This window comes from Falco rusticolus, chromosome 6 (assembly GCF_015220075.1).
Source record: "Falco rusticolus isolate bFalRus1 chromosome 6, bFalRus1.pri, whole genome shotgun sequence".
NCBI lineage: Eukaryota > Metazoa > Chordata > Aves > Falconiformes > Falconidae > Falco > Falco rusticolus.
In genome coordinates, this window is record NC_051192.1 from 29,320,068 (window position 1) to 29,348,054 (window position 27,987).

A 27,987-nucleotide genomic window follows, 5' to 3' on the forward strand; every position below is an offset into this window, starting at 1 on the left:
CAGGGTTAGATGTCTGTATTTGTAAATAAAAACAGAAGAAAATTACATACCAGTCTGAATTAGGTGCAGAAATCACTGCAATGCAGAAGAGTATATTTATTTACAGGCTAATAAAAATATATCATATTCAGCTTAACTAGGTGTATACATTTCTTGCAAAATGTTCTACCTGCTACCAAAGTGACAGTAATTCATGATGTAATAATGTTTGGACAGGTACAATAAATACTTGAACTTTGTTTGATACAATTGTGGATTAACTTATATTGAGATGGCTACAAATCCTCTTCACTGCTGAAAATACACTTCTACAAAGGAAATACTACATACAGCCTTTGATCAGAGTTAAATTTATTGCCATAAAGCACTCTCCTTAACTTACATGCTTTTAATTAACATTGGTCCCAGGTGCCAACAAACAGTCCACCTTCGTCTTAAAATACAATTGTCTCACTGAAGAATTTTTGTCATAGGCAAGGAATGATCTACTAAAAAAAATGCAAAAATTCTTTAGAATATTATTTTATTTATTTACAGTAAAAATATATATACACACACACAAGTAAACTGTTTTACACTTAAAAAAAACCAAACAAAAATGAAGCCTGAACACTGACTTTCCTCAGAAATTCTTCCAAGTCTAATTCATTCAACCTCTGGGAATCAGCAGGACTGAGTCTTCCAGTTACTGACAAAGGGGAAAATACACACTTGTCTAATGAATCTGGAAATTCAAACTCGCAAAACTTTGATTAAAAAAGTGTTAATCTCTAAGCATCTCAGTATGACTACAATAAACCAGTATGTTAAATCAGCTGGTAGGAAGTATGGAGTATATGGAGACAGACTGCAGTATCTGAGCAAAATCCGCCCATTCAAAGGCTTTCTAAACAAAGACTATAAAAACGGCTGGGAAGAAGATCTGGTGATCGTTTACTGCTACCTGATTTGTCTACTCCTAGTCATTTTCTCCAGCAACTGTTTCTTCTGTTGATCTCCTATACAGGTTAAAAATAGACAAGGTAAGAGCAGAGAAAGGATCCAGCAGCTTCCAGAAGATGAAGAATAGAGCACAGCATGAGAAACTGGTGGAATAGGAATGTTAGGGACCTAGCTCTAGAAACATTCTCCCACTTCAGGCTACAACTGATCAAGGGCATTAAGTGGAAAATAAGGTGTGCCAAGAAGTAAAGAATAATGAATAAATTAAAAATTTCATCTTTCCCTCAAATAAAGGGAAACTGTACAGGCAAATTTAATGCCTTTTAAAAAAGCTACTAGACTAGTTGGACAAGTCTCATTTCTTAGAACTGCAGCAAGGTTTCATACAGCAGTGATTTTAAAGACATGATTACTACTTGGCTTTGAACTATCCTTTCTGACAGAGGACAACGAGTGTTCCAGGCCATGGACAGTTTGAGAGTACACTGCTGGAGTAACTGTGGGAAAAAACACAAATCTGGATACAAAGTTATGGCAGCGGATTTATCTGCTAACACACCGCCAATGTGTCCTCAAGTTTCTGAAGCTTCAGAAAAAGAAACATGCCTGGGGACCTGTTTCTTCTTCACACAGTTTTATTTTTAAATACTAGTTTCTGTGTGGTGAAAACTGTACAGCTTTGACTATTTTAAAAACCTTCAACAGTATGCTGTATGATAAAGGCTATTATAAAAAATGAACTAAACAATGTTATTCCACTGAGTAAGTGGAACTCATGCGTGCGCGCACACACACATAAAATGATCACGTAAATAGCGAAGTTAAGGGATTTATAAATAGCAAAATCTTTGAATAAAATATATACATTTTTAGGCTTTCTCTATAAACATATATATATAGTGCTCCTACAAGAGACAAGTAACTGTGTTCTACATCACAATTTAAAACATTAGTTGATGTTACTCTAAAGGCCTTTGAGGTTTTTTTCTTATGTATGTACATCCTACACAGTAACACTTGCAAAGATGTCTTTTCACATTAGTTCCTCTCTCAGTGTACAAAATCCTATCTTTTCACATGACAATTCAACCGCCTGCAGAGCAGTGAATAGGAAAGCTGGCATGGCACACTGAAATAATAAATGCAATTACAATGTAGAGCTTGCACGTGGAGACTGCTGCACTTCACCAGAAGATCTACAAACAAGAGTGTGAGAAACTGGCCAAGAAACCATCCTCAGCATTCCCATTTGCAGTCATGCCGTGGGCCTTTAGATGTACACCAATTAAAAGCTATTTTAAGATACACTGCTCTTACAAAAGGAGTAACATTTTGTTCCAACAGTAAGACAATTAAAGGTTAATACAACTGCCATAACGTAACAGAGATAGGGCCAGACACTGTATGATTCTGAGCACCTCCTGTAAAGTACTGTGCGCTCAACTTTCTTTAAAGATTATTTTAATGTGAAATAAGTATGTTCAGTACCCATCAAAAGCACACAGCATTTCGTAACGTCAAGCTAATGACGACCAACTCAAACCACTCTGCATCTGTAGTAACCGTATCCATTCAAGAATGAACACTAAACCGATGATGCTCAGAAAAAAAAATACCAAAGGGCACACAAAATTGTGAGTATTTTTCCAAATAATTTTGCATTTAAAAACCCATAATATTCTGTTTAAATACTTTTGGAGCAAGTTTCAAATGGAACAATTCGCAGTGAATTCATTAAAACAACGTTGCCAAAAATCTCACTCATAAAACGATCATGGGCTGAAGGATCCTTCACTGTCCCATTTGGGTTTTGACAGTCTTTGCTCAAATAAAAGCTCTGGTTTTTATATTCTGAGAAAAAAAAATCCTTTCTTTTAAAAGTTACAGTTCAAAAATCCTAAGTACAAACCTCATGGATGCAATGGTACAATTCTCCCCCCTCATCCTTGTAGAGTTAAAGCTTGTTTCACAAACAAAAAAGATCAGTTGTCCCTTTAAAACATCACAGGGTCAAGATGAAGCTGGCTACATCTTATTCTGCTTCCCTGGGGACATCAATGAGATTAAAAATTGAATGTATTGAGGTTATCCTTTTCAGAAATCCCATGCTTTGGTGCTTGTTATTAAAAGAAAATTCATTTCACATGCCATGTGTTAGGTATCTACTGTGTGTCACGCAAAAGACAGTTTTCCACATTTAGAATTGCTCACAATGAAGCCCTGAGGTAACTGCCTTTTTTCCAGGCAACAGTAATACAGTTCTTTTTGACATTTAATCATCCTTTTACAACCTACACTAGTATATGCAACTTGGAGCAGTCAATATTGATTATCAATTGTTCCCAAAGATGGAGTCTGTCCAGTTGATTTTTTTGTTTCTTTGTTTTTAGGATAAAGACTCAGCAGAACGGGCTAATTTGGGTGCAGTGTCTTCTAACGGAGCTTCAACTGAATTCCCCAGGTCTCCATTTTCATGTCCATCAATACTTGGTTTCTTATCAAACACTGCAAGTTAAAAAGAGATTTTATTTAAGGGAGAGAAGCAATCTTGGGAAGGAAGATCAGTGAGCCTTATTTCAGAACCTGGACAGAGTGCTGAAATGACTACTAAAATAAGAAATAAGAGCTAATAGTTTTTTTAGCAGAACAGAGTACAACAGGAAAACAGGAACTGTTTCTCCAGCTCTCTGATCTAAAAGATGTTATTTCAAGCCAACATCATGAAGTGTTAAGGGGAAATAACTACTCCTAGACCGGAGTCAGGGAAAGATAAGAACAAATTTGAATTTTAACCTCTGTGAAAAGTGATCACAAAAACCACCCCACAAATTAATTCAGTTAATTCAGTTGTATCTAACTAAACCAGGGCAGTAAGTGAGGGACCAAACAGAAGAGCTGACCGCCTACTAGTAGGTTAATTGAAATAACAGTAGATTAATTGTGCAATGACTATAAAAACAGTGTTTTCCATTAATAGGTTGCATATTGAGACTTCAGAATTAAACTGCGCACAACACATTTTAGAAGGTTTACCTTGTGAGGGTTTGACATCCACATTTGTATCTTTCCTATTAGAACTTGAATTTGCACCATCTTCCAGTTCATCAAGATATAAACGATAACGGTGTCCACTCTCATCCTCATATTCTACATTTTCATCATCTGAATCAACTTCTGGAGCAACATACACTACTTCAAATTCAATCTCGCCTCTCTAAAATGCAACAAAAATCACAAATTTACTTACTACTGCACAGCTGCACAATAGGATGACCAAGATGAATTTGGTTACTACAACAGAAACATTTTACTGTTGTAAACACATTTACAGTTATGTTGAATATTCTGGATATGTGTCTGAACTGAGTTTTTACTGACTAAAGAAGTACAGCTCTACAGCTAAGATTTGCTAAAGCTACCTGAATTTTAGTTAAGTGCCAATACATTTCAAACAGTGACTTCTCAGGAGTAAGGTTTCTGATAAACTAAGTGCACCTGTTAACTGCCTGAAAAAGGGAAGTGCAAGGCAGGAAGAAGATTCTAGACCACAAAGTACATGAGAAACATTGTTTGGCTGGAGCTGTTCAGTCATAAAAGAATAAAATGTATGTCACTAAATAATTATTTCTGTGGGGCAATATAATGAGCTGATTTCCATCAGCCTTACTGGAGAATCATTGCCAATACATGGGTTTAACTGAACTAGTACAGACCCAGCATTTTTCTCCTTAAATTGCAAGACATAAGAGGATTAAGTGTAAGGTCATACAGCTTCAGGAATCACTGTAGCTTAGCATACCGTTGTGCTTAACACTAATGTGCAAACATTAAAATTTAATAGGCACAATACAGGAAGCACTATAAATGTGCCTACAGGTAACAGGTCCCAACTGACCTGTTGGGAAAGAATAGTTACAGCTTCCTTATGCTTGGCATCTCTTAGATTAACTCCATTTACTGCCAGAATAGCGTCACCAACATGCAGACCTCCACATCGATCAGCAGGTTGTCCAGGATGGATTTCAGAGATCAGTATTGGAACACCATGCTCCTTCCCACCCTATTTAAAAAAAAAAAAAAAAAAAAAGCAGTTTTTTATTAACCAAGATGTCCATTGGCATAAAATCTACATTCTGGTAGTTGCTCTTGAAATGCTTATTTCAACTTTTATTACAGAAAATTAGAAAGCATGCTTCAGACAAAAAGAATGTTTAAGAACAACACATGAGATGTTTCCCTTAGTTCTTGCCCCACAAAAGAACGGACAAATTTCAAATATATACTCAAAGGACACAATCTCGAAGAACACCAAAAGTGTAATATCACACATATGATGAGACAACATCAAAACCTCATTAAAAAAGCATATAAAGCAACATATTGACTTGCAAGAAACAATATTCATATTTAGAATAAAAGTGTAAGTCAGAATTTTAAGAATTTGATCTAAAAAGTTAATACAGCTTTTGTTAGGTGTGAGATGACAATACCAATGCTTTCAAAAAAAGCTAAAATCACAATAGCTAAGCTTTGGAAGTTTGTTCTCAGATTGCTTCTGTCCTTCTACAGACTTACCACACTTGAAATTCACCACTGGCTAATCTGCCAAAGTGTCTATATCCTAAAAGTAAGCTGAAATCTTAACTTTTACATGAAGTACCAGTTCTGTTTCCTAATCTATCAAAGTGAGTCTTCAAGTTCTATGACCATAGCTATGGATTTGTGTATGCTTTTTTTCAGATATTCATAAAAATACATATGCCGATCTACAGATTTTACAGAAGTACAAACACAAATTTAAATTGCTTCTTTTGTGTCATTGAAAATAAATGCAAGTATTTACTGTGATTGAAATTCCTAGTCCTTCATGATCTTCTTTAACTAGCAAAACTTTTCTGATTGGACCAACACCTTGGCTCTTCTTTAAGGCATCAGGATCCTAGTTTGATAAAAACCAGACATAACAAAAATAAATGTGTGAACCAAAAAGCGATGCATTTTGCGTGTTTGTTTTTTTTTTTTTTTTAAATGATATACAGGCAGAATATCAGCAACAGAGTTTTTGACTAGCTCCAGGCAGGGCAAACTTCAGTGCCACTTTACAGACAGGGTATGAAATCAGAAAAGATTCCTCCCTATGCACACCTGATAATTACTTCAATTACTTCAGTGCCGAGTGATGTGCAACACAGAACGTAACTTCAAAAGAAGGAAATTAGCCAAGTACTAAAAATATAAAGGGACTACATGAAGAAATGCTGACAAGTGCTCAAAAGTTTTATGATATAAATGGCAATTTAAAACTAATCAAATGATAGAGGATGTAATACAGTCACAAGGAAGAGGTTGCTTATTTATAATAAATTATTATAAATAAGCAAATAAATTTATTATAATAAGAATAAAACACACCAAAAGCCGTTCTACTCAAAACTAAAAAGAGAGACTTAAATAAATCAAGGTATTTATTTTGCTTTTGTTAAGCCATTTTTGCCATTATGCATACCCTTAAAATCACACATACACATATTTGTCCACTGATATTTTATACGCAATTAGCATCATAATCAGTTAAGATCCACCTGACCAGCTAAGGTATTTAGAACAGATCAAAGTAAAGCACTTCCTTAAAAATGTTTGGGTTTATGCACTGAACACTGGCATGATTTAACAGGTCATGTGCCAAGCTGGGTGAGTTCTACCAAGGCTACCCAGAGCAAAATGCCTTTTAAAGGTTTTATTTTAAAAAATACCTTTTAGAGGAAAAAAAAAAAAATCAATTATTTCACAGAGTGTCAGTTTATCTGGCCTTTAAATATTTTTTTAAAAAAATTAATTTCAGCTCCATCTAATCCTAAACTGTTGTTACTCTTGTTTTTTGTAAGCTAGTTAGCTCCACATTTTGATACATAGGTAATAAAATTCTGCTGTTAAATTCATATTTATACACACAAATAGCAGAGGCTCAGTTTTCAGAAGGACTGAGTGCTCCCTAGGCAAGTCAAAGGAATTGTATCATCTTTCATGATCGTTTATGGGGACATGTTATTCAGCATGGAACTGTCTGTCCTTCAGCATACAAAACAAATCTATAAGTGACATTTGAAAGAACACAATATTGAAGTAAAAACAATCACAAAAGCAAAAAAGTAACTTCTGTTTTCCACAAATGCTGGAAATTATGGAAGAGTGGCTCATCTCTTCCACTTACGTGTCCTGGTGGTGCTTGCATTGGTCGTTTTAGATCATTCCGACCTCGACAAGCTCTAATAACAGTTTTGTGACGGTGAAGGTGTATTTCTGCTTCAAGCTGATTCCAGAGCTTGTCATGAGCAGGTCCTTTCATATCTCGGCCCAGTAACTGAATCTGCTGGACCCTACATAATGACAGAGTAAAACAACATGCTGCATTACAACTGAAAAAATGCACTGTACAACTTACGCATTTCATCTGGCTAAGCATGTAGTCACACAGCAACTAGTGCAAGAACTGTGAGGATTTTTGTTTCTTCCTTTTATTCAATTAACTGCAAATGTGAGACTTTACCTACTTAGTCTTAACTTTGGACCTGCTTGCAAAGGAAAAAAAACAACAACAAAAAACTTCTCATGCTATGAGACACGGGTTGACTTCACATACCTTCCTGCCAGCTCCTTATCTAAATACTTGGCTGCCAATCTTGCTCCATAAACCTCAGCCTGAAGCACAGCTATGTGTCTACGAAGTGCTTCATTTTCCTTCCTCAGCAATTTCACCTCAGCTTCCAGCTGAGCTTCTTTCACTTTTTCCTTCTTGTTAGCTTCAAGTTCTCTCTCCTTTAACAAAAAGAAAAAAAAAAAAAAAAAGACAAAAAATTGTTGAAAAGCTTTTATCAAAGTTAATGGTGAAACAGTACTTACTGTTTCTGCACACACAATCTGAAATTACTCTTCTGCACGCAAGACATGCATGCAGGAAAAAAAATGAAAGCAGGGACACTGGCACTGCAGCTAGTGGTTTGCATATTCCCCTCTGGGGAGGTGAGGTCTTGCATTCAACTTTATGCTCCAGACATGATTTTTATCCAGCTTACAACTCCTTAGCACAAAATGCATATACTGGTTCAAAGTTCACGGATGAAAACTGACAACAGTGCTTCGCCCTGTCACACAAAGGTAGCAAAATTTAAATAGCCTGAACATCATCCTTACTTTTTCCTGTGTTCAAATGGAAGATTCGTACAAAGAGAGAGAAGACTATTTCTTAAAATAAAAAATTAACTACAAGCCCACTAAATATTGCAATTTTACAATATTCTTTAGCTATTTTAATATGATTTTTAGTACGATGTCACAGAAATGTTCTGAAAGTCTGTATGTCCTTAAAATTACAATTATTTTCATGCTAACAACCAAGAAATGTCCAGCCAAAAACACTTCAAATTAAGGAGTCTGAAGACCACAAAAAAATAAACCCAGAGATTCTATACATGAAGATGCCCACCCTGACAAACTTTATAGAAAAATAAGTGCAAAATACTTGCTGGTTTGTTTTTTTTTTTTAAACAACAATAAAACCCCCAAACCTCCCACATTAAACCCACACTTTAAGCAAGGTATCTTTTTTTTTTCTCCACCCCCCACCCCCCACCCAAAAAAGGAATTATGGAAATATAAATTAATCCCACTGTGCTCCATCCCAAATGTACAGAAAATGCAAAACCTTTACCTCTTCTAATACTCAGACCACTTAAGTGAAAGGAATTAGTATGCTCAGGTTGCTATTCTACAAAATCTGCTTTAAAAAGAGCATGTTTGACTACCTGTGGTTTATATCCCTTTTACAAAGTGGGGAAAAAAATCCCACCTCAAGACAGAAAAATAGTAGAACCACAGGATCTATTACTGTTTCCTTTTCAAAATGGCTGTCAACTGAGACAGCAGTAAAAACTAAGTTCAACATAATGCATTTTGTGAGACATTTAGAGTACCTAAAAACCCTTGTACTTTGTACTTGTACTAATTACATTGTTAAACAAATAAAACAAGGGAGTGCTACTGAAGAAGCAATAGGACAGAAACAAAATTTTACAGAACTGGCAAGACAAATCTGTCACCAAATTGTGAATATGCTTATTTACTATTCCAAGCCTGAATATAAAACCATGAATATGGCCGATATTACCACATTTGAGAAATTAGGCAAGGTTGGTCCTTCCAAAGAGAGGTATTTCATAACAGGTCTATGTAAGCATTTATAGCTATTTGCCAGAAAGTCAAGTCTGAATTTGATGGGCTCTGCTATCTGTTAAATATTTGTATTAGGTTAGATACATAGAGTACATTAAAGATACGTACACGTTGGCCAAGACTGCCTAGCATACTGCTCAGGAGGAGCAGCACAAAGATTGCTTGAAATAGCTGGCATTTCACTTCCTGTAATTCCCATATTGACCCAGTTTCAGACCAGGTTTGACTCCGTATGCATGTCAGAAAACATGTCACACTGAGCCACTTCTGGTCTCTAGCCTTTCAGTCGGAGTTGTCTTGTGAGATGACTCTTCAACAGATCTCTTTCTGAACTGCAGGATCATTCTTAAGCCAAGAATTTTGACCCATCTACATTTCAAGAATAGAGGTTTCTAAAATTATTCCAATTCTCTCTATTATTATGATGGTCTTGGGCTATTTTAATTCACATCCACTGCCAGTAGGGCAATTACAAGCATTCAGGAGTGCCAACGTACTGTGTTGGCTCTGCCACACACTTCAGCTGTAAGAAGGGTCACAGTTCAGACATAACACTTTACAGTTGCTGGAGGGTCCGTATACAGGTACGGTGTTCCTCTAACATTGCCAATATTGCATCAAAGTGCCCTAAATTGTATAAGGCCTCCTGTTTCTATATGTACTCACTTTTAGAACATCTTTTATTTGACAAATATCAGAACACAAAGACTAGAATTTAAGACATAAGAATTTAAGGTACATTATTCACACCCAAATCTCATTTTCTTCCCCACTGGATAATTTTATGCTTCATTTACTGAATAAAAAGTGATAAACTAAAAATTCATAGTATCTTTGCCAATAATGTAGAATGTGCCAGCCCTGTCTTCTATTCAGAAAAAAGCTTTACAGATGCATGAGTGCCTCCACGTATCTGAAATACAACTGGGGAGAAGAATTCTAACTTCCCCCAGGAAAGTGATTTGCTGAAGTGTTCAAAGATATTTGATTACACTAGCAAATTTCATATAGCACACTGCATGGTATTTATACAAAAGTAGCCAGCTTAAGAACTCTCAAGACTGAAATCTTCCATTGATTTTCTGCGATTTTGGTTTGTCATTTAAATTATATTTAAACGGAAAGTTAAATGTTACATTTCTAAGTGGAATCACTTTTAGTCATGCATTTTAAACATTACACCTAAAATACAAGGAACAATGTAATCCCATAGAATTGTTTTCTTCCTATTTTCTCCATTACTATGACTATTGTTCTGTGACTAAGGTGGAAAATTACACTCAGAAGCCATTCTTCTCTGAACTGGCTCCAACTGATCACTACACTAATTAAAAAATCAAAAGGTTTGCAACACGGAATCTCTGATGATGTACTGAAAGAACATGTCTTGTTTTGAACCACTGTAGAGAGATACAACAAAACTCTCAAAAATGTTTAAAAAATTGAGGAAGTTACAGAACAGTTTCATACTTTCTAGTGTTCACAGTATTGCATAGGTTCTGCAAGATAGAAAAATGTATTTTCTGTTCTTCATATATATATATATATAAAAGGTTGACAGGTGTTTTTTTTTAAAATACAACACACAATACTTCGTATTACATTGATAGGTATGTACAGTGTTTATGCTTTAGAAATTTTGTAACACCTAAACATTTTTAGAAACTGCCAGAACAATCAGAATGTCAAACTGCCCAATTACCCCAATAATCACCCCAAATTAGCTGTAACAATAATAAATAAAACACATACAGACTTAGGAAAGAGGGCACCAAAACTAGAAAAGAAAAACTAAAATGCAAAGAAAATTCTTTACAAGGTATCTTGCCAAGTGACAGGAAGAAGGAACAAGCCAGATCTGTTTTGCCAGTTTACATATACATATACAATATATATGTAAGGTGTTGCACAAAACAAAAGTACTGCTTAAACATAACAAAAAAGGCAATCAGCATACTTACCATTTCATCCACAGAAACGACAGACTTAAGACAGAAGAAAAGAGTTCCATAATTAGAAAAACAGGCAATAGGAACATCAAGAAAATGCAACAACATAAATGACTTACTCTGAAAGAAATTTACCAGCAGATTGTTTATTTTATTAGAAGGCATAAAGAACAAGCACACTGCTATAACTGTACTTAGCAGCAATTTGGTATTTTGCAGTGAAAGTTATTAAAAATCTTATTAAAGATTTTAACCTTATTGTAGTATTGAAAACAATACTTTCTCCTAAAATACCAAGAATCTTTATAAAGCATAGCAACATAATGTGAAATGCATGAAAGCAATTTTGAAGGTATTACTGAAAGAACATTCCATAATACACCATCTATTGTACAGATAATAGATATTTTTTTTCCTTTCAGAAAGGATAACAAAGTATTACAAAAGGGACGTAAAAGACAGGGAGAAATAGCAAAAAAAACCAACAAACGTCAACTGTAAAACTCAAGAAAAAAGAAATTCAACCAGGCAACTTCATACAGTTAATCGTGCTTGGACTAAGCACATACACTGCTCCTAAAAAGGGATTCAGCCTAAACTACACGATCTTATCAACCGCTCAGCAATCAGAAACATCTAAAAATGTCTTAGTTCACCACTATGTACAATTTTAGAGTTTGTAAAATTTATACATTTAGTATACATTTATGCTAAGAGTCTACATACAAAAGAAAAGCGGTTGCCCTTAACAAAGAAAGGAGGAAGTTAACTAGTACAAAACTTTATTTCCCCATCACATATTCTGTAAACACAGTCCTCCTTTGCCCTCAGAGGCTTTCTGACTGCCAGAAGGTCAGCGTGACAATTTTTATTTACCTAAAACTCAGACTTCCCATTTTACTGTCATTTAAGCAGCCTCAGTTCTGGCTGTTCAAGCTTCCGAGACCTTTGAAGCTTTCTGTATCTAGAACAGTTTAAGCTGAGCTTCTATCCATTAAACCTATGAAATCCCTAAAGGCAAAGTAAACCAAACCCCAAAGATTAGTGCTAAATGTTTATAAAAAAGGAGGAACTAAATGGAATTAAGGACAGCGTATCGGTCTAGGCTGTTACTAAATTAAATTTCGACACAGATAAAATCTGAAACAATGCAAGTAAAATGTATTTATTGTCACCTGTAGGAAAAAGACTCCTGTCAATAGCATAGAGATTTAATGTATCTTTAGAAATTTTTCATAACAAGGTAAGGAGAAGCAAAAAGGTTAGAAGTATTACTCTTTATGTCACTCAAGAAATTAAGTCTCACTAATAAAATTTAGGGACCCAAAAACACTTACAGTGATGTGTTGGATTAGAAAATGTGCTACATGTGAACCTGCAGCTTAATATTTACAAAACATAACTAATGCTTATTTACAGAGCCACAAAAATTATTAACAGCTCAAAAGGAACTTCTTCATGCTTAAGCTATAATTCAATACAGAACAAAATATGTGCCAACAATCCAGAAAATGTTACTCTCATACTGAATATGCAAGTATGTAGACTTAGGAACATAGCTCTAATTCAATTACAGCTTCTGGATCTGAAACAGGAAGAATTTGGGTTACTCCTGTTATTCAGTGATTACCTTAGATTGCCTTTAAACCTTACAGTCTATTACTGTGTTTTATTACACATTAATTAACAGGACAAAATAGCAGAGGAAGCTATTCTAATGTTCCACATATGTTGAGACTAGGTATTTGTTAATGAACCTGCAAAGCAATTTTAAAAACAGACAAGAGAACTAGACTTTGATTTATGCCAACAGTTGGAAACCAAAATCTATACAACAGTACTTTTCTAATTTACAAAGTCTTAGTATGAGAGTCTGAATCTGTGCTGCGGCTAATAACAAGGCAGATTACACTCTGGTTATCAGTCAATGTCAACCAATTCCACAGATTAATCACTGCTAACTTTTGGTGGGCTTTGTAAATGCCTAAGTTTTTTGAAAAAGTATCAAACAAAATTATCAGTGGTTTACTGAGTTCTTTCACAACAGTCTGCTGCATGTAGCAATGGGTAGCACCACAGATGCATCTGCAGCATTCTTAAAGAGAAAGAATGACAACATAGAGAGGTCTGTGATGCCATCTACCCTCTCTCTGTATGGCAAAACAACCCCATGCTTACTCTTGTCAGAGTGTAACTACAATAAAAGCAATAGACTTCCTTCACTTTAGGCTTTTTTTAAGATACGTGAAACTCTGGTTGTATTTGTATATCAGAAGTTATTATCTTTCGCAACTTCTGTCTCCAGAAAAGCTTCATAAACCATCAAACTATTTTCTTATTTTACTTTAAGAAACCAGTAAAAAACAGCTTACATAGAAACAACTTCTTAAAATTCTTATTCATTATTCTGGTGTTATTTATGTTATTACTAATGGTTGCTATTAAATTGTTTTAAAATATTAAATGTTATTTTAAAAAGTTAACACACTCTAACGGTTTTAATGTGAGAATTTATAACCAGCTTATTCACACTGGCCAAGGCAGAACTTTAGCCAGGAGAGGGAAAACTGTAATATAATCCTCCATGCAAGTCACCCATACTTACCAGTTTTGCCTTAATAGCCCCAGAATCAACACTCTGACCAGTTTTGGCATGTAGCTGAAGTTGAACAGCATGGAGTTGCAAAAGCTGATCATGCACTTCCTTTTCCAATACTGCTTTCTCTGCTTGTGTTTCTGTCAGTTCAGACTTCAGGTCAACTAACTGTGCCTGTGAAGATATAATCCATCATAGTAATTAGAGCAATGATTAATGGGATCATCAGAACTCAGATAGATAGATAGATACATCATTTGCTGGTACATATACACTACACATGGTGTAATACAGGGAGGAGTACAGGCTATCACAAGTTCCTCTATAGCCCAACTTACGCACTGGATCATTTGCAGGCTTTTCTCCCTGACTGCCACAAAATTCATTCATTCACAGACCCAGCATCAACCAACCATACTGCTGAAAGTAACAATAGCTGACTGCCTCATGCAGACAGTGGCATGTGATGCTGTTGTCCACTCCAAAACAGGGCAATGGCATGAAACCTATGTAGGAATAAAACCATAGCAACGTAAATACAATTTAAAATTTTAAAATTATTAAATCTTATGGGGAAAAAATGTATCAAAGTAAAATTACAATTATTAATGCAGTTTTGAAATCAAATAACCCAATTTACAATTGGTCTATTATCAATAGCTTAACTGAAATAGTAAATGAGGTGGGCAAACCAGAAGCCATGAATTAACATGCCCCTAAAATGCTTATGTAGAAAACCAGGAATAGTTATTAACGCTTTAAAAAGTGGTTTTGAAACATTTTAAATACAGTTTACATGTAGTATTTATATCTGGGATAGAAGAAAAAGTTCTAACGTGTTTACCAAGTTACTTGTTATCCTTAAGTTCAAGTAGCATTTTGTAAGATAAACTGCATTTATATAAGCTTTAAAGCTACTATTTCCTCAAAAAAAAAAAAAAATTATCTCAGAGAATTTTTAGATAAATTCCCAGAGTATATTTTTGCTTCCAAAAATCTGGAACTAAAAAGCAAACTGAAAAGCCACTAATTTTTTTAAAATGTCCCTCATACTAAAGCAGGGTATTTTAGATATTTTAACAACATTATACTAATGTTCAAATTCACAATGAATATCAAGTTGCAAGACAGCACTCACCCCATTCAACTATGTAAATCACTCCTTTAAAATTTCTGTATCAGTTAAAAAAACCCAACCAAACTTTAAAAAAGGCAGGAAAGATTTATCAGTGGGGAGTACTTACTGGACCTAACCTTAGGTATGTAATTTGTATGGACAGCTTCCTTAACCTTCCAGCAAAATTCAGACAGAAGTAGGCTCTTCCCAAGGTGATTCAGAGCACCTAAATTAGAGCGCAATTTGATGAGATGGATCAAGCCAATCTCCAGCTTGCTGCTAAGAAGTAGAATTATCTCCCTTCCAGCCCCTTGGCTATGCCCCATCACCCGATATCTCCGGGACGGGAGAGTGGGAGAAGTCCTGCCAGTGAGCTCTGCTGATTTCAGACCAGACTCCCCAGAACAGAGAAAAATCACCTCTCCCTGCTGGCTTAAACGAAGCCTCAACAGATCAGGTTAGCATTTACTTTCTGTCAAGGAATAAGGCTGCACGCATTTTCACCTTCCAACTGCCAAAATGACAAAAGACTTGAATAATTTGTAAACCCTCACAGAACTCTAAGGCAGAAATTGCCTTCTATAGTACAATGATATTTAACATACTAGAAAGTCATATAATTTTAGATAAACGGGTTACTTACAAAACCACATTATTCTCACCAACAAACAGCCACTGCTAAAGTCTCTCTCCCATAGACTATCTACCCTCAAACAAAAGCAGATAGGTCTAAACTAAAGTAGCAAAAGAAAATATTGCCCGTGAAAGGAGGTGATGATATAGTACAGAGCAGATAACTAAGACCTTAATAATGAAGGCAGTTTGACCCAGTCACAATTTCACATAATGTGTAACAATATTACTTCTATTTTATTATTAGTTGTTACTATTACATAATGCACAATGATATTCTACTTTTTAAAAAAAGACCACTAATGCCTTCCTCCTTTCAGACAGGTACTATCAGTTAATGTATTGGCTTTTATTGCTTTTTTATACATACATACATATATATATATATATATATATACACACACACACAAACATTCATAATTCAAAATGCCTGGAGAAGCAGAAAGTGGCAAAACAGGTAAATTACACCAGTTTAATATTGTCCAGTTTCAACTAGTAGAAAATCGCATATAAGAAACAGAACAGAGTTCCGGAGGAAAAAAAAAACAACAAAAAAGTTATTTCCCTGTGAAATCTACAAAGCGGTGAGAATGATGGCTACTAGTTTTGCAACATGAATGATGCTCCAAATGGATCACAAAGAGACTGTAAAACTAATAATAAATAAATAAATAAATCTCTGCGTATAACCCAGGATTTAAATTCGTATCCTGCTCTTTTAATAGAGAACAAAATGAGCAATGGTGTGAGTGCCTATCATGGAAGTAATGTGTTTACACATTATGAAAAGTCATAAATCTATCTTCAGGAAGAGATGCAGATACAGGAGTCACACCAAAAAGCAAACACAGTAGGCTGGTTTCAAATCTTGCAATCTGCTTCTGTGAAATAATGTAAAGATTTGTTACCTCTCACAGAAGTTCTGCCTTTTTCAGCTTGGCCAGCTCACTTAATTATTTGTATTACTCTTACTAGCACCAATTTTTATCCACATTCCCTCACTTGGTTATAAAGGAATCATATGGAAATTCAACAGCTCTACATTCAGTTTTGGAAGCTACTCAGTAAAAACCAGAGAGGGAGCAGAGACAGCAGAGGAAATGACAAGCACAAACAAGAACTATTGGTAAGGCCATTCCTTCCAAGAGCACCATTCACTGCATGAAGCAGGGGTTCTACAAAAAACAGTGCCAGATCGTATAATTATGTTTCAGTTTGCATAAACACAGTGATGACACATAATGCTGCACAAGCAGCTGTACCAATCCTTTAATTGGTAGCTTTTTCAGTGCACTCTCCAAGAAGACTGTTGAAGGAGAGATGTCCTGTATTTTGAAGGTCACCTGCAACTGCCCTAGAATTTCCGGAGAGGTCAGTCAGCAGCAGAATTAACAAACACCCACCCACAGGAGACCATTGAGATTCATGGTTAGGAGAGCTTAGGAAGAGCCACCAAACAACAAACAGAGAACAGAAACTTTCATTGGGGAACAATAAGGGGCAGAGGTTGAAGAGAAGGTGGTACGTTTACTTTCAAAACACCCTTTAATAGTAACTTGCCGATTCAGCCAAAAGAGGAACTCTTCTATATTTAGGGCAGTATACAACTGTGCAGACTAGTAATTATCACACATTAGCAAGTATCATACTGCAAGGTAACACCTTAGTTTCTCTCTGCTAACTCATTTGAGAGTCTATGACCAAGGCAACTCACGGTTAGCAGCAGAACGTGACTGTGTGGCTCATGGAAGTATGATTTAGTCATGAAAACCTTTATCTAGCCCTAGAGGAATCTAGCAGACAGGACATGAAAGAGACTGAATACGCACAGCTCTTTTTTTCCTTTTATTCTGACATGTCTTGACGAGGTCAGTGCCTTTTGAGATATGTTCATTTCTCTCTGACTCACTGAAGTTTTGGACACTTCTCTCAGACCAAGATCTGTCACTGGAATTTGGTGCCAATGGCAAAGGGAAGTGCCTGGTCTGGGCCTTACAAGGGAAGCCAAAGCTTACTGATATCAACCAGAATATAACCAAGGCTCTTCGTTATTAAAAGAAGTCAGGCCTCTTGCTTGAATGCTCCGCTTTTCCCACCTCTCTTGTCATGGACCACAATCACTAACTTTTCCTGAAGTGTTCTGAGAAATGGCTTCAGTTCAGCTCTGGCTGCTAACTGACAACTTGGAGAAGTTCCATAAACTTCATGAGTCAGCATGGAAAAGACTCAGAAAAAAAAAAAACAAAACCAAAAACTGCATTACTGACAGAATCACTTCTTTTTCTAGAGTATCTTATTCAAGCTTGTTCTCCAATTTGTCAATAATTATTAGACACATTACCGTTAATTTCTTTGTATTTACTGTCCCAATTACAATCTATACACTGTCAACTACACAAGACATACTACTTGGTTTACCTTTTTTCTCCTCAATGTTCTGAATAAAAAACACAAAAAACCATTAAGACTGATCTGTCTGAGGTGGGGAGCGAAAAGTTAATTTCATACATCTGGGTTTTTTTTTCTTCTACAAAGTACCAGAAAACACATGCTATTTCAGAAAAAAGCTACTGCTTCAGATTACCACCACATTGGTCTATAATCAAGCTACCTCTGAACTCTAAGTAAAAGTCTACAACTTTAGCAAACTGAAGATCCTGGTCAAAATAATCAAATAGTAAACCTCAATATTTATCTTACAAACAATATAATACACAGGTAATACCACAAGAATAGTTTTGAACAGCTAACTGAATATTTATTCATTTTGGGGCATATTTTGCCATTGACCTGGTATTTTGTATTTCAGAGATCTTTAGCCTATGAAAATTAAAACCAAATTTCAATTGAAATAACTCAAGAATTTATAATTTACTCTTTTTTTCTTCCATAGGAGAGAAAAGAAAGTAAGTCATGGCACTAAGCAACAGGCATAGTTACTCCACAGAGCATTCAAAAATGTTATTGCAAAAACTAAGAAAAACAAAAAACTAGGCAAAACAATCCAGACATAACATCCTTTTTTTTTTTTTTGCCTGTTCAAGCAATAATGAGTTATCAAAAAGCTGTATTTGTTATAAAAGATCTTATGCTAAATATGTATTTTATGTTGGCAATATAGTAAATGTCAGCTTAAATGTTGGGGTTGATTGTATTTAGTGTCATGGAATTCTTAGTCTTAACTAGTGTTTTTCACTAGTTTCACTGAACAAAATAATACCACTGAGGTCTCTTCCCATTATTTTATATCATATCTTATTTTTTTTCATATGATGGTCTGAACTCTGAGAAAAAAATACTCATTCATCCACCTGTACATTTTTCATAGGAAAGCAAGTATTAGAATAACCAACCAGAAATCATTTATTTCTGCAAGATCTCACAGCCATACTCAAAGATCCTATGCTAACTTTGTACACAGGAAAGAATAAAAATGTGGACCTTGTCCAGAACCAACTTACAATGTAAACAAACTAAGGAAATTAGGAATAAACGTAACATGAAGGATGAATACAGAGGTGCTTGTGTACAGAACCATGCAACAGGACGTAGACAGAGTGCACGCTAAAACCACAAGTTACCATTTCTCATAACCATCACTGCTTGAATGCAGCATTAAAAGATGGCAACATTGCAACCTCTGAGATCTAAAGCATCAGAGGGAGCACAGAGACTGAGAAAACTTCATGAAGTGGGATGCTGGTGACTAACTTACCATGCTAACAGGAAACAATCTACCTCTCACTACTGAAAAGGAAACCAGTTGCCGGGGGGTGGAGGGCAAACAGAGAGGTCGCACCATCAGGTAAAATAATGACAATGTTTTTAGCTCTGGGAAATGCTTTTTCATTTTCTGAGCTATCATTCCAATTAACGTCTGCAGTATTGACAAGAGTTTTATTTGAGCTAATAGATATAAAAAAATATCTAAGACTTAGCTGTTGCCCAGACATGAGGACATAAAACACAGCTGAGCTGAACTGGAAAATGAGGTCATAGGCCTGAATAACGCTAGGACAAGGCAGTGGCATTATTCACCATATCAAACAAAAATGAAAGGAAGACCTGAACACCTTCAGCAAAGTGTAATGAATGCTTTGTAAGGCTTGTAATGATGCACTTTTTGGTATATCAATTTCTATCTCAAAAAAAGACTAAGCATAATGGACTTACCAAAAAAGATTTTTCAGCAAAGGACAACTAGATACATGCAAAAATACCCATATTATCAGCCTCCAGTGACTAAAAGTCATAAGCCAAGCACTCATCAAATGCCTTTAAAAGTAGTAAACATTCTTTAAATATTTTTTTCATTTTCCTTTAATTTCAGGCCTTTAGGCTACACCTAATTCATTCTCATACCAGCCCTTCTAAAGTCATAAAAGTCTGAAAACTGTCTTTTTTAAATGAAAGATTATTTTTTTCCACCATATCATCTCTAAATGCCAGTAGCTAGGACTCCAAGAAATAGCAAACCAGCAGACTAGCAATAAAAAACCCACAAAACTGATAACATTTCAACATTTCTTAGTTTCCTAAACATAGAAGTCTAGTGCCATCATTGTATCTGTACATTTACATTTCTTCCTATTTTGCCTTCCCTGCTGATTTGAATCGAATCGATTTTTGAGATTCAAACAGATCTGTTAGAGGGGTAAAGGTGCATATGATTAAAGTTCCTTCAAGTTTTGTGCAAAACAGCTGCTAGTAGAAGAAAGTGGCAGATTAGTGCCCAGGATGAGCCAGACCTCAGCTCATCTACCCAGAGACAGGAGCAAACAGCCTGGTGGCCAGGCAGCACAGACACACTTCTGAGCTAGTGACTCTGCTACTGCTTCTTGTCCAGCCGACTAAGCAAAACTGTAGGTAGATGAAAAGGCAAATGATGCTGTGGCGTGGGAACTCACAGATCATGGGAAAGACAGGGGAGTGCCTAAATTGGAAGGTTTTAGTGACTTGAGAAAGTGCTTGACATTTGCTTTACGACAAGTCATTCCCCACAAATAAGTAGAATTGAGGTTTCCAAGCTGCATTGATTCTGTTACCACAAAACACCTCCAGTATATAGATTTTTTAATAGCTAAATTTACAGGAGAGGTCCCTATGAATCTTGCCACAAGACCAAATAAAAATGCATAGACAAATAAAGATATTAAGTAGTTTCACTTCTTCAGCAACGTGTCCTCATGTAATTTATGCTAGACTCCAGAAAGTTTATCAACATAGTTGTATGTATTTAAAAATTCACTCTTGATTGGGACTATTAACCTTCTGATTTAAAGGCTGAAGGATCTAGGATCATAAAACACAGCACACTTCAATGCTGCAATTACTCTGTGGCTTCCACCCCAGTATATGCACAAAGAAAGCAATAAAATATCAAGATTCGACACTAGCCTATCTACATGACATTACATTTTGAGGACATCTTTTTAAAGACAGAAGTCTCACTTAAAAGTAGGTTAAAAAAAAACCCTGATTATGCTTTACCAACAATGAAATTATTATTCCTAAGTGTTCCCATATCATTACACAACTGCAGGATCGCAGACAATTTTTCAGGACACGACAGCTGCAGCTCCTACAGCTTGGGGCCTAAACGTGCTCACAGACACCAGATACTCAAGTAATGTTGGTTCAATAACAGAAGAGCCTGTTGTGCACAGTTAGGAGCCCCGCAGCCCACGTACTAATAATTTTTTTATGGGGACCCTAACTTTGGTATCAGCTTCTAGATGTGAAGTATCCAAAATTCTCACCTATTAGGTTTCTCTAATTGCTGGAAGAAAGGATTGTCTCCATTATCTCACCAGTGTCACTTCACCACTTTGACTACAGCTCTCCAAAAGACAACACTCAACCCTTCCTCAGTCTTGACTATTTGATTCTTGCTGCCTGTTAGCATTTGCTGTAATTTCTCACACAACCCTATTAAGTTTAATGGGCTGGTTTGAATGACAAATCATGAAACATATCAGAGCCCTATTTATCTCACTGTGCTCCCTGCAAAACTAAAGTGTACAAAATGAGTTTCTGAATAAATGATACACTTTGAAACTACAATTTTTGTTGATAAAACACCCCTGATTTCAACACAACCAAAGAATGCTTGCCACTTGTCAATGATGAAAATGACTAGCCTGTAAAATTATTTAAAAAGACTGTACTTACAAATCTTTCAATGAAATTAAAAGCCTTTATTTCATTATTATTGTGACCTCCATACAGGACATATGTGACTTAAGTTTTTAGTTAAAGCTTTAATTTTAACAAAACAGTCTTTATCATGGTTAATAACAAAATTTAGGACTACTGACTCCTTAAATAAACATTACAGTAGCGTAGCTACATAGGTTGTCTTGGTACAAATGCAGTATTAATTTAGTCCACCTTTAATATGTCCCATACAGAGCACAAAGTACATGAGACATCTACAAATTAATTGCTCCACTTTTCAGATTCCATTCTAGTCCTGACAAAACATTCAGAAGACTGGTCAGCAAATAAAAAAGAATGCAAAATAACGTTCATATTTCTTTATCTTCTCTGCTGAAGACCATTCTGGATATGTAATTATCCGCACACTTCTCCTGCCAACAACTAAAAGATAATAATAATACATGTAATCTTCTTAAAAATGTGGTTTCCATTTACATAGATTGATACATCAACCAACATTTATGCCAGTCACTGACCTTTTTCATCTGTCATTAAAAGACCTTTTACTGCAGCAACCAATTGTTTTCACTTTGCTTTACATAGTTTCTTGCCACTATTTTACTTTGTATTCAAGTGTATCATTCTGTTTGCACCTACTTAGAGCAGCACAAATTACATTTGGGATTTTTAAGTCACTGCTCCTACACTTCACCAGTGCTACATTTCCCTCTGCCTCACAAAGACATTTTTTTCAGGCTGCCCATGCTTCTAGTTGTTAAGACACAAATCTGTTTTTAGAAGTCATATTAGTAGTTTTATTATTGCCATTATTTTGAAAGTTTTACTAGCTATGCAACATAATTCAGTAAATAAAACTAACAAATATAAACTAAAATACTGGTTCCCTATCACTTACTCTTTGGCAGCTCCCAACAAAGAAGACAGAGAAAAGGAAAAGACTTCACTACATGCTGATGGAAACTAAAGCAAGCTAGTTAAACTTCTATAGAATTCCAGGGCTTCTGATACCAGAAAATATGAAATAAGTCTAAGTGACCCCTTCAAAACATGTGTAATTATTGTGACAGAAGTTATATGTATCAAACTAATGACAATTTAGTACACAAGACAACTGGAAAGTTTATGTAAACTTGTACTTCTACTTCCTGAATTTCTGAAAATTGCTTACATTTTAGGATATAAAATTAGCTGGATCAAATCTCATTCAATTTATTTTCCAAAGACCACATTCTACCCAGTATCAACAGATTTCTATTCCAAAAAACCAGAAAAAGTATTCAGTTAACAGTGTAATAAACAAAGTAACATCTTAGTAAATACTGGAAAATGTTATGACATTTGAAAAAAATAAACAGTTTGCTTTTCTTACGAAGTTATTGCAACTATGTTCCCAGTTTTATAGACATCTGTCACGGGCAAAGAAATCCCTTGGTCTTCAACAGGTGCATTTCTAACTAAAAGGCAAAGAAGAGGGGGGGGGGGGGGGGAAATCCAAACAGACCCTCATAAGAACGTGTATGGTCCTACCTTAGTTTAAAAAACACTGCTAAACAAAAAAGCAGGACTATAATTCTGTAGTGTGCTCCATCAGATGGACTTGCACACTATATGAAAAGTCACCATGAACATAAAGCCACCTATGGTTAGCTTTTTTGGTTTTCTTTTTTTAATAGGGATCTTCAGATTAACTACATAATACTATGTATGCTTTAGCTGATACAGCAAGAAGTTACAAAAGATTTCAGCTTATAGGAACATGTCCCTCTAAATCAGCTGATTCCGAGTTCATCAAGGACATAAAACTACATAGACAATTACCTTCTTAGGCATATACTTAAATGTTTTCCTTAACTTAAGCATGTACATTGGCCTAACACAACTGCCAAGACACAGGGTGTGTTCTATTAGATGTTCCTTTCTAGCTTATTCATTTAAAATTACAGAATCAGATTGGCAGTCAAAGTGCCAGAGTTGAAGTCAAGCTCAGTTTTCACTGGCACATTGACCTACTTCTTTTTACTTCTACAAAACTGCACTATACAGAACTTCTTTTTTTTTTTTTGCAATGGATGTTTAGACAATGTCACAGTCAGCATCATGTTATTTTTTGACCTCAAGTGATAGCCAAACAGGAAAAAACAAATCCTACGAACTTCCTCTCAGTTAAAAATCCACTGAAACCTCACACTGACTGCCAGCCTGCATCTGCTGATTTATAATGCTTTCTGAGAGCAGAGCATCACAAAAAAAATCTCCTTTAAAATGGCAGTCATCTCCTTTTGTTCTAACAGCCTGAGGCCTTACTGCCCTCCATCAAGATACACTTCTTCATTTGTTCATACTGAAGTGAAGCCAAGCTCAGAAAAGACAGTGGCTTCTATCACCTAACACTTTTTTTCCTCTTCGATTAGCTACATAATTCACCTCTGTCCTACTGTGACCAGCAGGAAAAATATGAAAACAAATCCTCCTCCCCTTTTCTTTAATTAGTTTAATTTAGGACTGCAAATGCTATTAGCACAGTAGTGTGCTTATAACCTTTCACAACCCTAAAGCAAAAGTAAATTAATCTGCATATTGTGCATCTACATACCTTCAGGTTCCTTCTAAAAATAACTTACCCCTGAAATGGCAACATATATATCCCTCTTTGGAAACTACCATCTTCCTGGAATAGTTTCACTGCTCAGAAACATCCTTCATATAATATTTTACCTAGACTCATCTCTCCAGCAGTAGGCATACAGCAATGCCACCAAAACATTTTTCACAGCAAAGTCCTACAGCAGCAGCTTCCATCCTCCAAAACAGCTCAAGTTGTGCCTCTTAAAAGCAACTGTATCAATCTGAGGTTGCATATTAAGCTGATAAAGTTCAGACTCAAAGTCTGAACTGCATTTCTTTATTCTTGTATGTAATATTATAGTAAGACCTGACAAATCCAAGAAAATGGAACCCACAAACAACAGAATGATATTCATTTTTTATTGTTATTGATTTGGTTTTCCTTTATGAAATAATATCACTCGTTCATGATAAAGTTGATAAAGTCTGAACTGCATTTCTTTATTCTTGTATGTAATATTATAGTAAGACCTGACAAATCCAAGAAAATGGAACCCACAAACAACAGAATGATATTCATTTTTTATTATTATTGATTTGGTTTTCCTTTATGAAATAATATCACTCGTTCAGTAAGACAACCGCAGACAAATGCAGCTGTAGAAGTGAAGTCTCAGTTTTTAACAGTCACTTGACACATTCAGTCAAAGTACTATTTTATCCAAATAAACACATATTTCTGAAAATGGATTTAACTTACTGGTTTGAATAAGTGTTTGTACTTAAGTAAACTATGACTAATGACACTTTCATGAATGCAATGAAAGCACTGTATCAAAATGCACAAGCACTATAAAGTTACAATTGTAAGCTATTGAGAAATCACTGCAATTTTAAGTTATATGAAATACAGTAACTTGCATCATGAAAAAAGTAAAATCACTGATCACATCATAAATTCAAGTATTAATGTTCATAACTTCTTTCAAAATATGGAATTTTATCCTTCATTCTGGACACTTTTGACTAGACATCTGTGCATGTAAAAAGACAAGACACTCATTCTCAACAGAGCAGCTCCATCTTTTGGAGATTTTAAATGGCAGTTTTCATTTCATGTTTATGACTCTAATAATCATGAGGTCCTAAAATTAACAGCCTGCAAGACAATACTACAACCTTCTAAACGTCTGTTTGACAGATAAAAATGCCATTATAGGTATGAAGCCTAATACTAGTACCAGTAATAAAAATATTTCACAAAATAAAAGGCTTTTTATTCACTTTTAAAGCACTCACTCTAGATTCTCAGTATCATTTTCAGCAAACAATTACTTCATGCACTTCGACATACACAGTAATTATGCTATTATAACTACTAACTGTGTTCCTTTGCTTTTCAACTCATTTGAAACTGAGGCACAGATCTTCAGTTATTTAGGTGTTCCTGATGATTTTAATAAGATACCAAAACCCTTTCAGGATCCAAGTTTTACAATTTCCTTTCAAAGTATTTAAGCTTGAAACAACTTTTCAAAGAAATATTTACCAAGCATTGACTCATTCTCTTAAAATAACCTGAAAACTCATCTGTTTTACAAGTCTGTGCAAAACACCCACCATCCCTGTGCAATACGCAATAAATGCTGATTGTCTACTATAAACTCATAAATCTTATTTTACTACGCCTATATAATAAAGCCTACTGTATAGGCTGATAGTACATATACATACCCAATACTAAAATGTACATGAAAGCATAGCAACATAAACACAAAGAATACCATAAACATCGCTACAGGAAGTATGCTGGTGAACTAAAGACTGCAACAAAAAAGCTCCTAGTTTAACAAGGTCTTGGTTCTACTCTGAAATGTCCTGTTCCTCTGATAAACTCTATGGATTATTGTGCATAACAATGTCTTCATACAGGAAGAAACCTGATTAAAACCAAAGCCAATTTACTTACTTTACTTCCTACTGCAAGGCAGACCTTCAGAAGAACAGGTTACCATTTGATGACTCTTAAATTCCTTTATTATAATAAGTATAACACAAAGGAATGAAAGAACTGAATTCTGTAGTTTACTTGTCTACCGAAGCTCTTACAAAGCACGTGTATTTCACGGTTTCTCAGCATTTTCCCTCTTACTCCCATATATTTAAAAATTAGTAGAACAAACAATAAAACTTAAAAAGGCATGGCCTACAAGAGATACTGATGAAACTGAAGGGGTTTAGCCCAGGGGAAAGCTAAATGAGGGAAGACACATCAAGTCTTCTAATATGTAACAGGAAGACAAGAGGGTGGTTAACATCCACAACTGTTAAGGACAAGCCAAATGACATCACCTACTAAACCAAAGATGACTCAGGTTGGACAGTTACAAACTGACCATAAAGTCCCCCAGAATCTCCTTCCAGAGCGCTCCAGTTCTCGCACAAGTCAAAAGGACTAGCAGTCCTGCCTCTTGAGCAGCACCAGCCAGCCTGGCTACAGCTGATGCTTCTTTCTTCCCACCCTAACTGAAATTCTGGATTAGGTGGGAAGAAAACTTCCTAACAGTAAGGATAGTTATTATTTGTCTGATAGAATGTGCCGTCTCTGCCATCAATTTTCTGACACCAAGTCTGGCAGAGAGCCATCTGATCTGCCACGGAGTATGAAGGGACAAGAGAACCTGTCAAAAGTCCATTTCCAACCCATTTTCTGTTTCATTTACCGCTAAGGCGGAATAATGTCCTCATTTTGACCACTAACTATAAGCTTTAAGCACCCTGATCGTTACGCCTTTGTCCCGTTTTTAAAGGGCTTTCCAAATTCACTAGGGACTTAACATAAATCGAAGACCAGTCAGCGACATCTGTTGCTCAAGACTGCTGTTTTCAACATCAAAGAGAACTTCTTTTGGCACGCACCGCCTCGTGCCCACGCTGTAATAACCAAAACCAGAGGAGCGGCAGGGCCAGACCCGAGCGCCGCGGGGCGGACACTGCCTCCCCGAACGCGGGGCCGGGTTAACCCTGCCCAGCGGCTCCAGCACGGCGCCCAGGGGCGGCAGGGCCCGGCCGGGCCGCTCACGGCCACCGCGGGCAGGGCACAGGCCCCGCCAGCCGCCCCCACCCCTCCCGCCGGGCGCAGCGGGGGCCGCGCCGCCAGGCCAGCGCGACCCCGAGGGCAAAGCCCCCCGCCCCCACCTCCGGCCAGGGGCCCCCGGGGGTCCCCTCACCTCCAGCTTGTGGTTGATCTGCGACACGGTCTGCGCCTTGTGGCAGAGCTGGGCGAAGCAGGAGCTGAGGCTGGTCATCTTCTGCCGCCCCTCGTAGGTGATGTCGGCCTGGTCGGGGTCGATCTCGCCCAGCAGCAGGTCCACGTCCACGAAGGCCTTGTCGAACTCCTTCTCCAGCACCTCCAGCCAGCGGAACATGGACACCCCGCCGCCCGCCGCCGAGGCCGAGCCGGCCGCTCCCCCGCCGCAGGCCGCGGCGCCCGGCCCGCAGGAACCGCCGCCCGCCGCCGACATGCTGCCGCCGCTGCCGCTGCCGCCGCCGCCGCCCCCTCCCCTCACACGGCCCAGCCCCCCGGGCAGGGCACGGCTGGCGCCCCCCGCCTCAGCCTCCGCCCCGCCTCAGCCGCGGCCCGCTCCCTGCGCGGCTCCCTCCCGCCCCGCAGGACAAGGCAGCGGCGGCAGCAACGGCAGCGGCGAGCCCAGCGCCGCTCCACCGGGGCAGCCACGCAGGGAAGCAAGAGCAGTGTGCCCGGCGCGCATGCGCGG

At 36.8% G+C, this 27,987-nt stretch overlaps 1 protein-coding gene across 3 annotated transcripts; it reads right to left on the bottom strand.

Moving 5' to 3' along the window:
- Positions 1 to 27,735, bottom strand: GOPC (golgi associated PDZ and coiled-coil motif containing). Of its 3 annotated transcripts, XM_037391468.1 has the most exons (11): positions 27,442 to 27,512; positions 14,961 to 15,059; positions 14,059 to 14,222; positions 13,726 to 13,890; positions 11,133 to 11,156; positions 7,583 to 7,758; positions 7,154 to 7,319; positions 5,786 to 5,881; positions 4,838 to 5,002; positions 3,976 to 4,156; positions 1 to 3,447 (listed from the first exon to the last, which is right to left on the bottom strand). In XM_037391468.1, exons 3-11 carry the CDS (start codon positions 14,104 to 14,106, stop codon positions 3,329 to 3,331), a joined length of 1,140 nt encoding a protein of 379 aa, XP_037247365.1. In that variant the 5' UTR covers positions 14,107 to 14,222; positions 14,961 to 15,059; positions 27,442 to 27,512; the 3' UTR covers positions 1 to 3,328. The 3 variants fall into 3 exon arrangements, with proteins under 3 accessions (XP_037247365.1, XP_037247363.1, XP_037247364.1); XM_037391466.1 differs by lacking the exons at positions 14,059 to 14,222; positions 14,961 to 15,059 and having other exon boundaries at positions 27,442 to 27,735; XM_037391467.1 differs by lacking the exons at positions 11,133 to 11,156; positions 14,059 to 14,222; positions 14,961 to 15,059 and having other exon boundaries at positions 27,442 to 27,714.
- Between the last annotated feature and the right edge of the window lie 252 nt (positions 27,736 to 27,987).

What these genes read in the sequence shown, in the direction of transcription:
- GOPC (XM_037391466.1), bottom strand. Translation starts at nt 27,735, where the DNA reads ATGTCGGCGGCGGGCGGCGGTTCCTGCGGGCCGGGCGCCGCGGCCTGC. An exon ending in TCGTTTCTGTGGATGAAATG is followed by an intron (nt 7,759 to 11,132) that starts GTAAGTATGCTG and finishes TTTTTGTTAAAG; the next exon opens with GAGAGAGAACTTGAAGCTAA. An exon ending in GGATGTCAAACCCTCACAAG is followed by an intron (nt 3,448 to 3,975) that starts GTAAACCTTCTA and finishes TTTAACTTGCAG; the next exon opens with TGTTTGATAAGAAACCAAGT.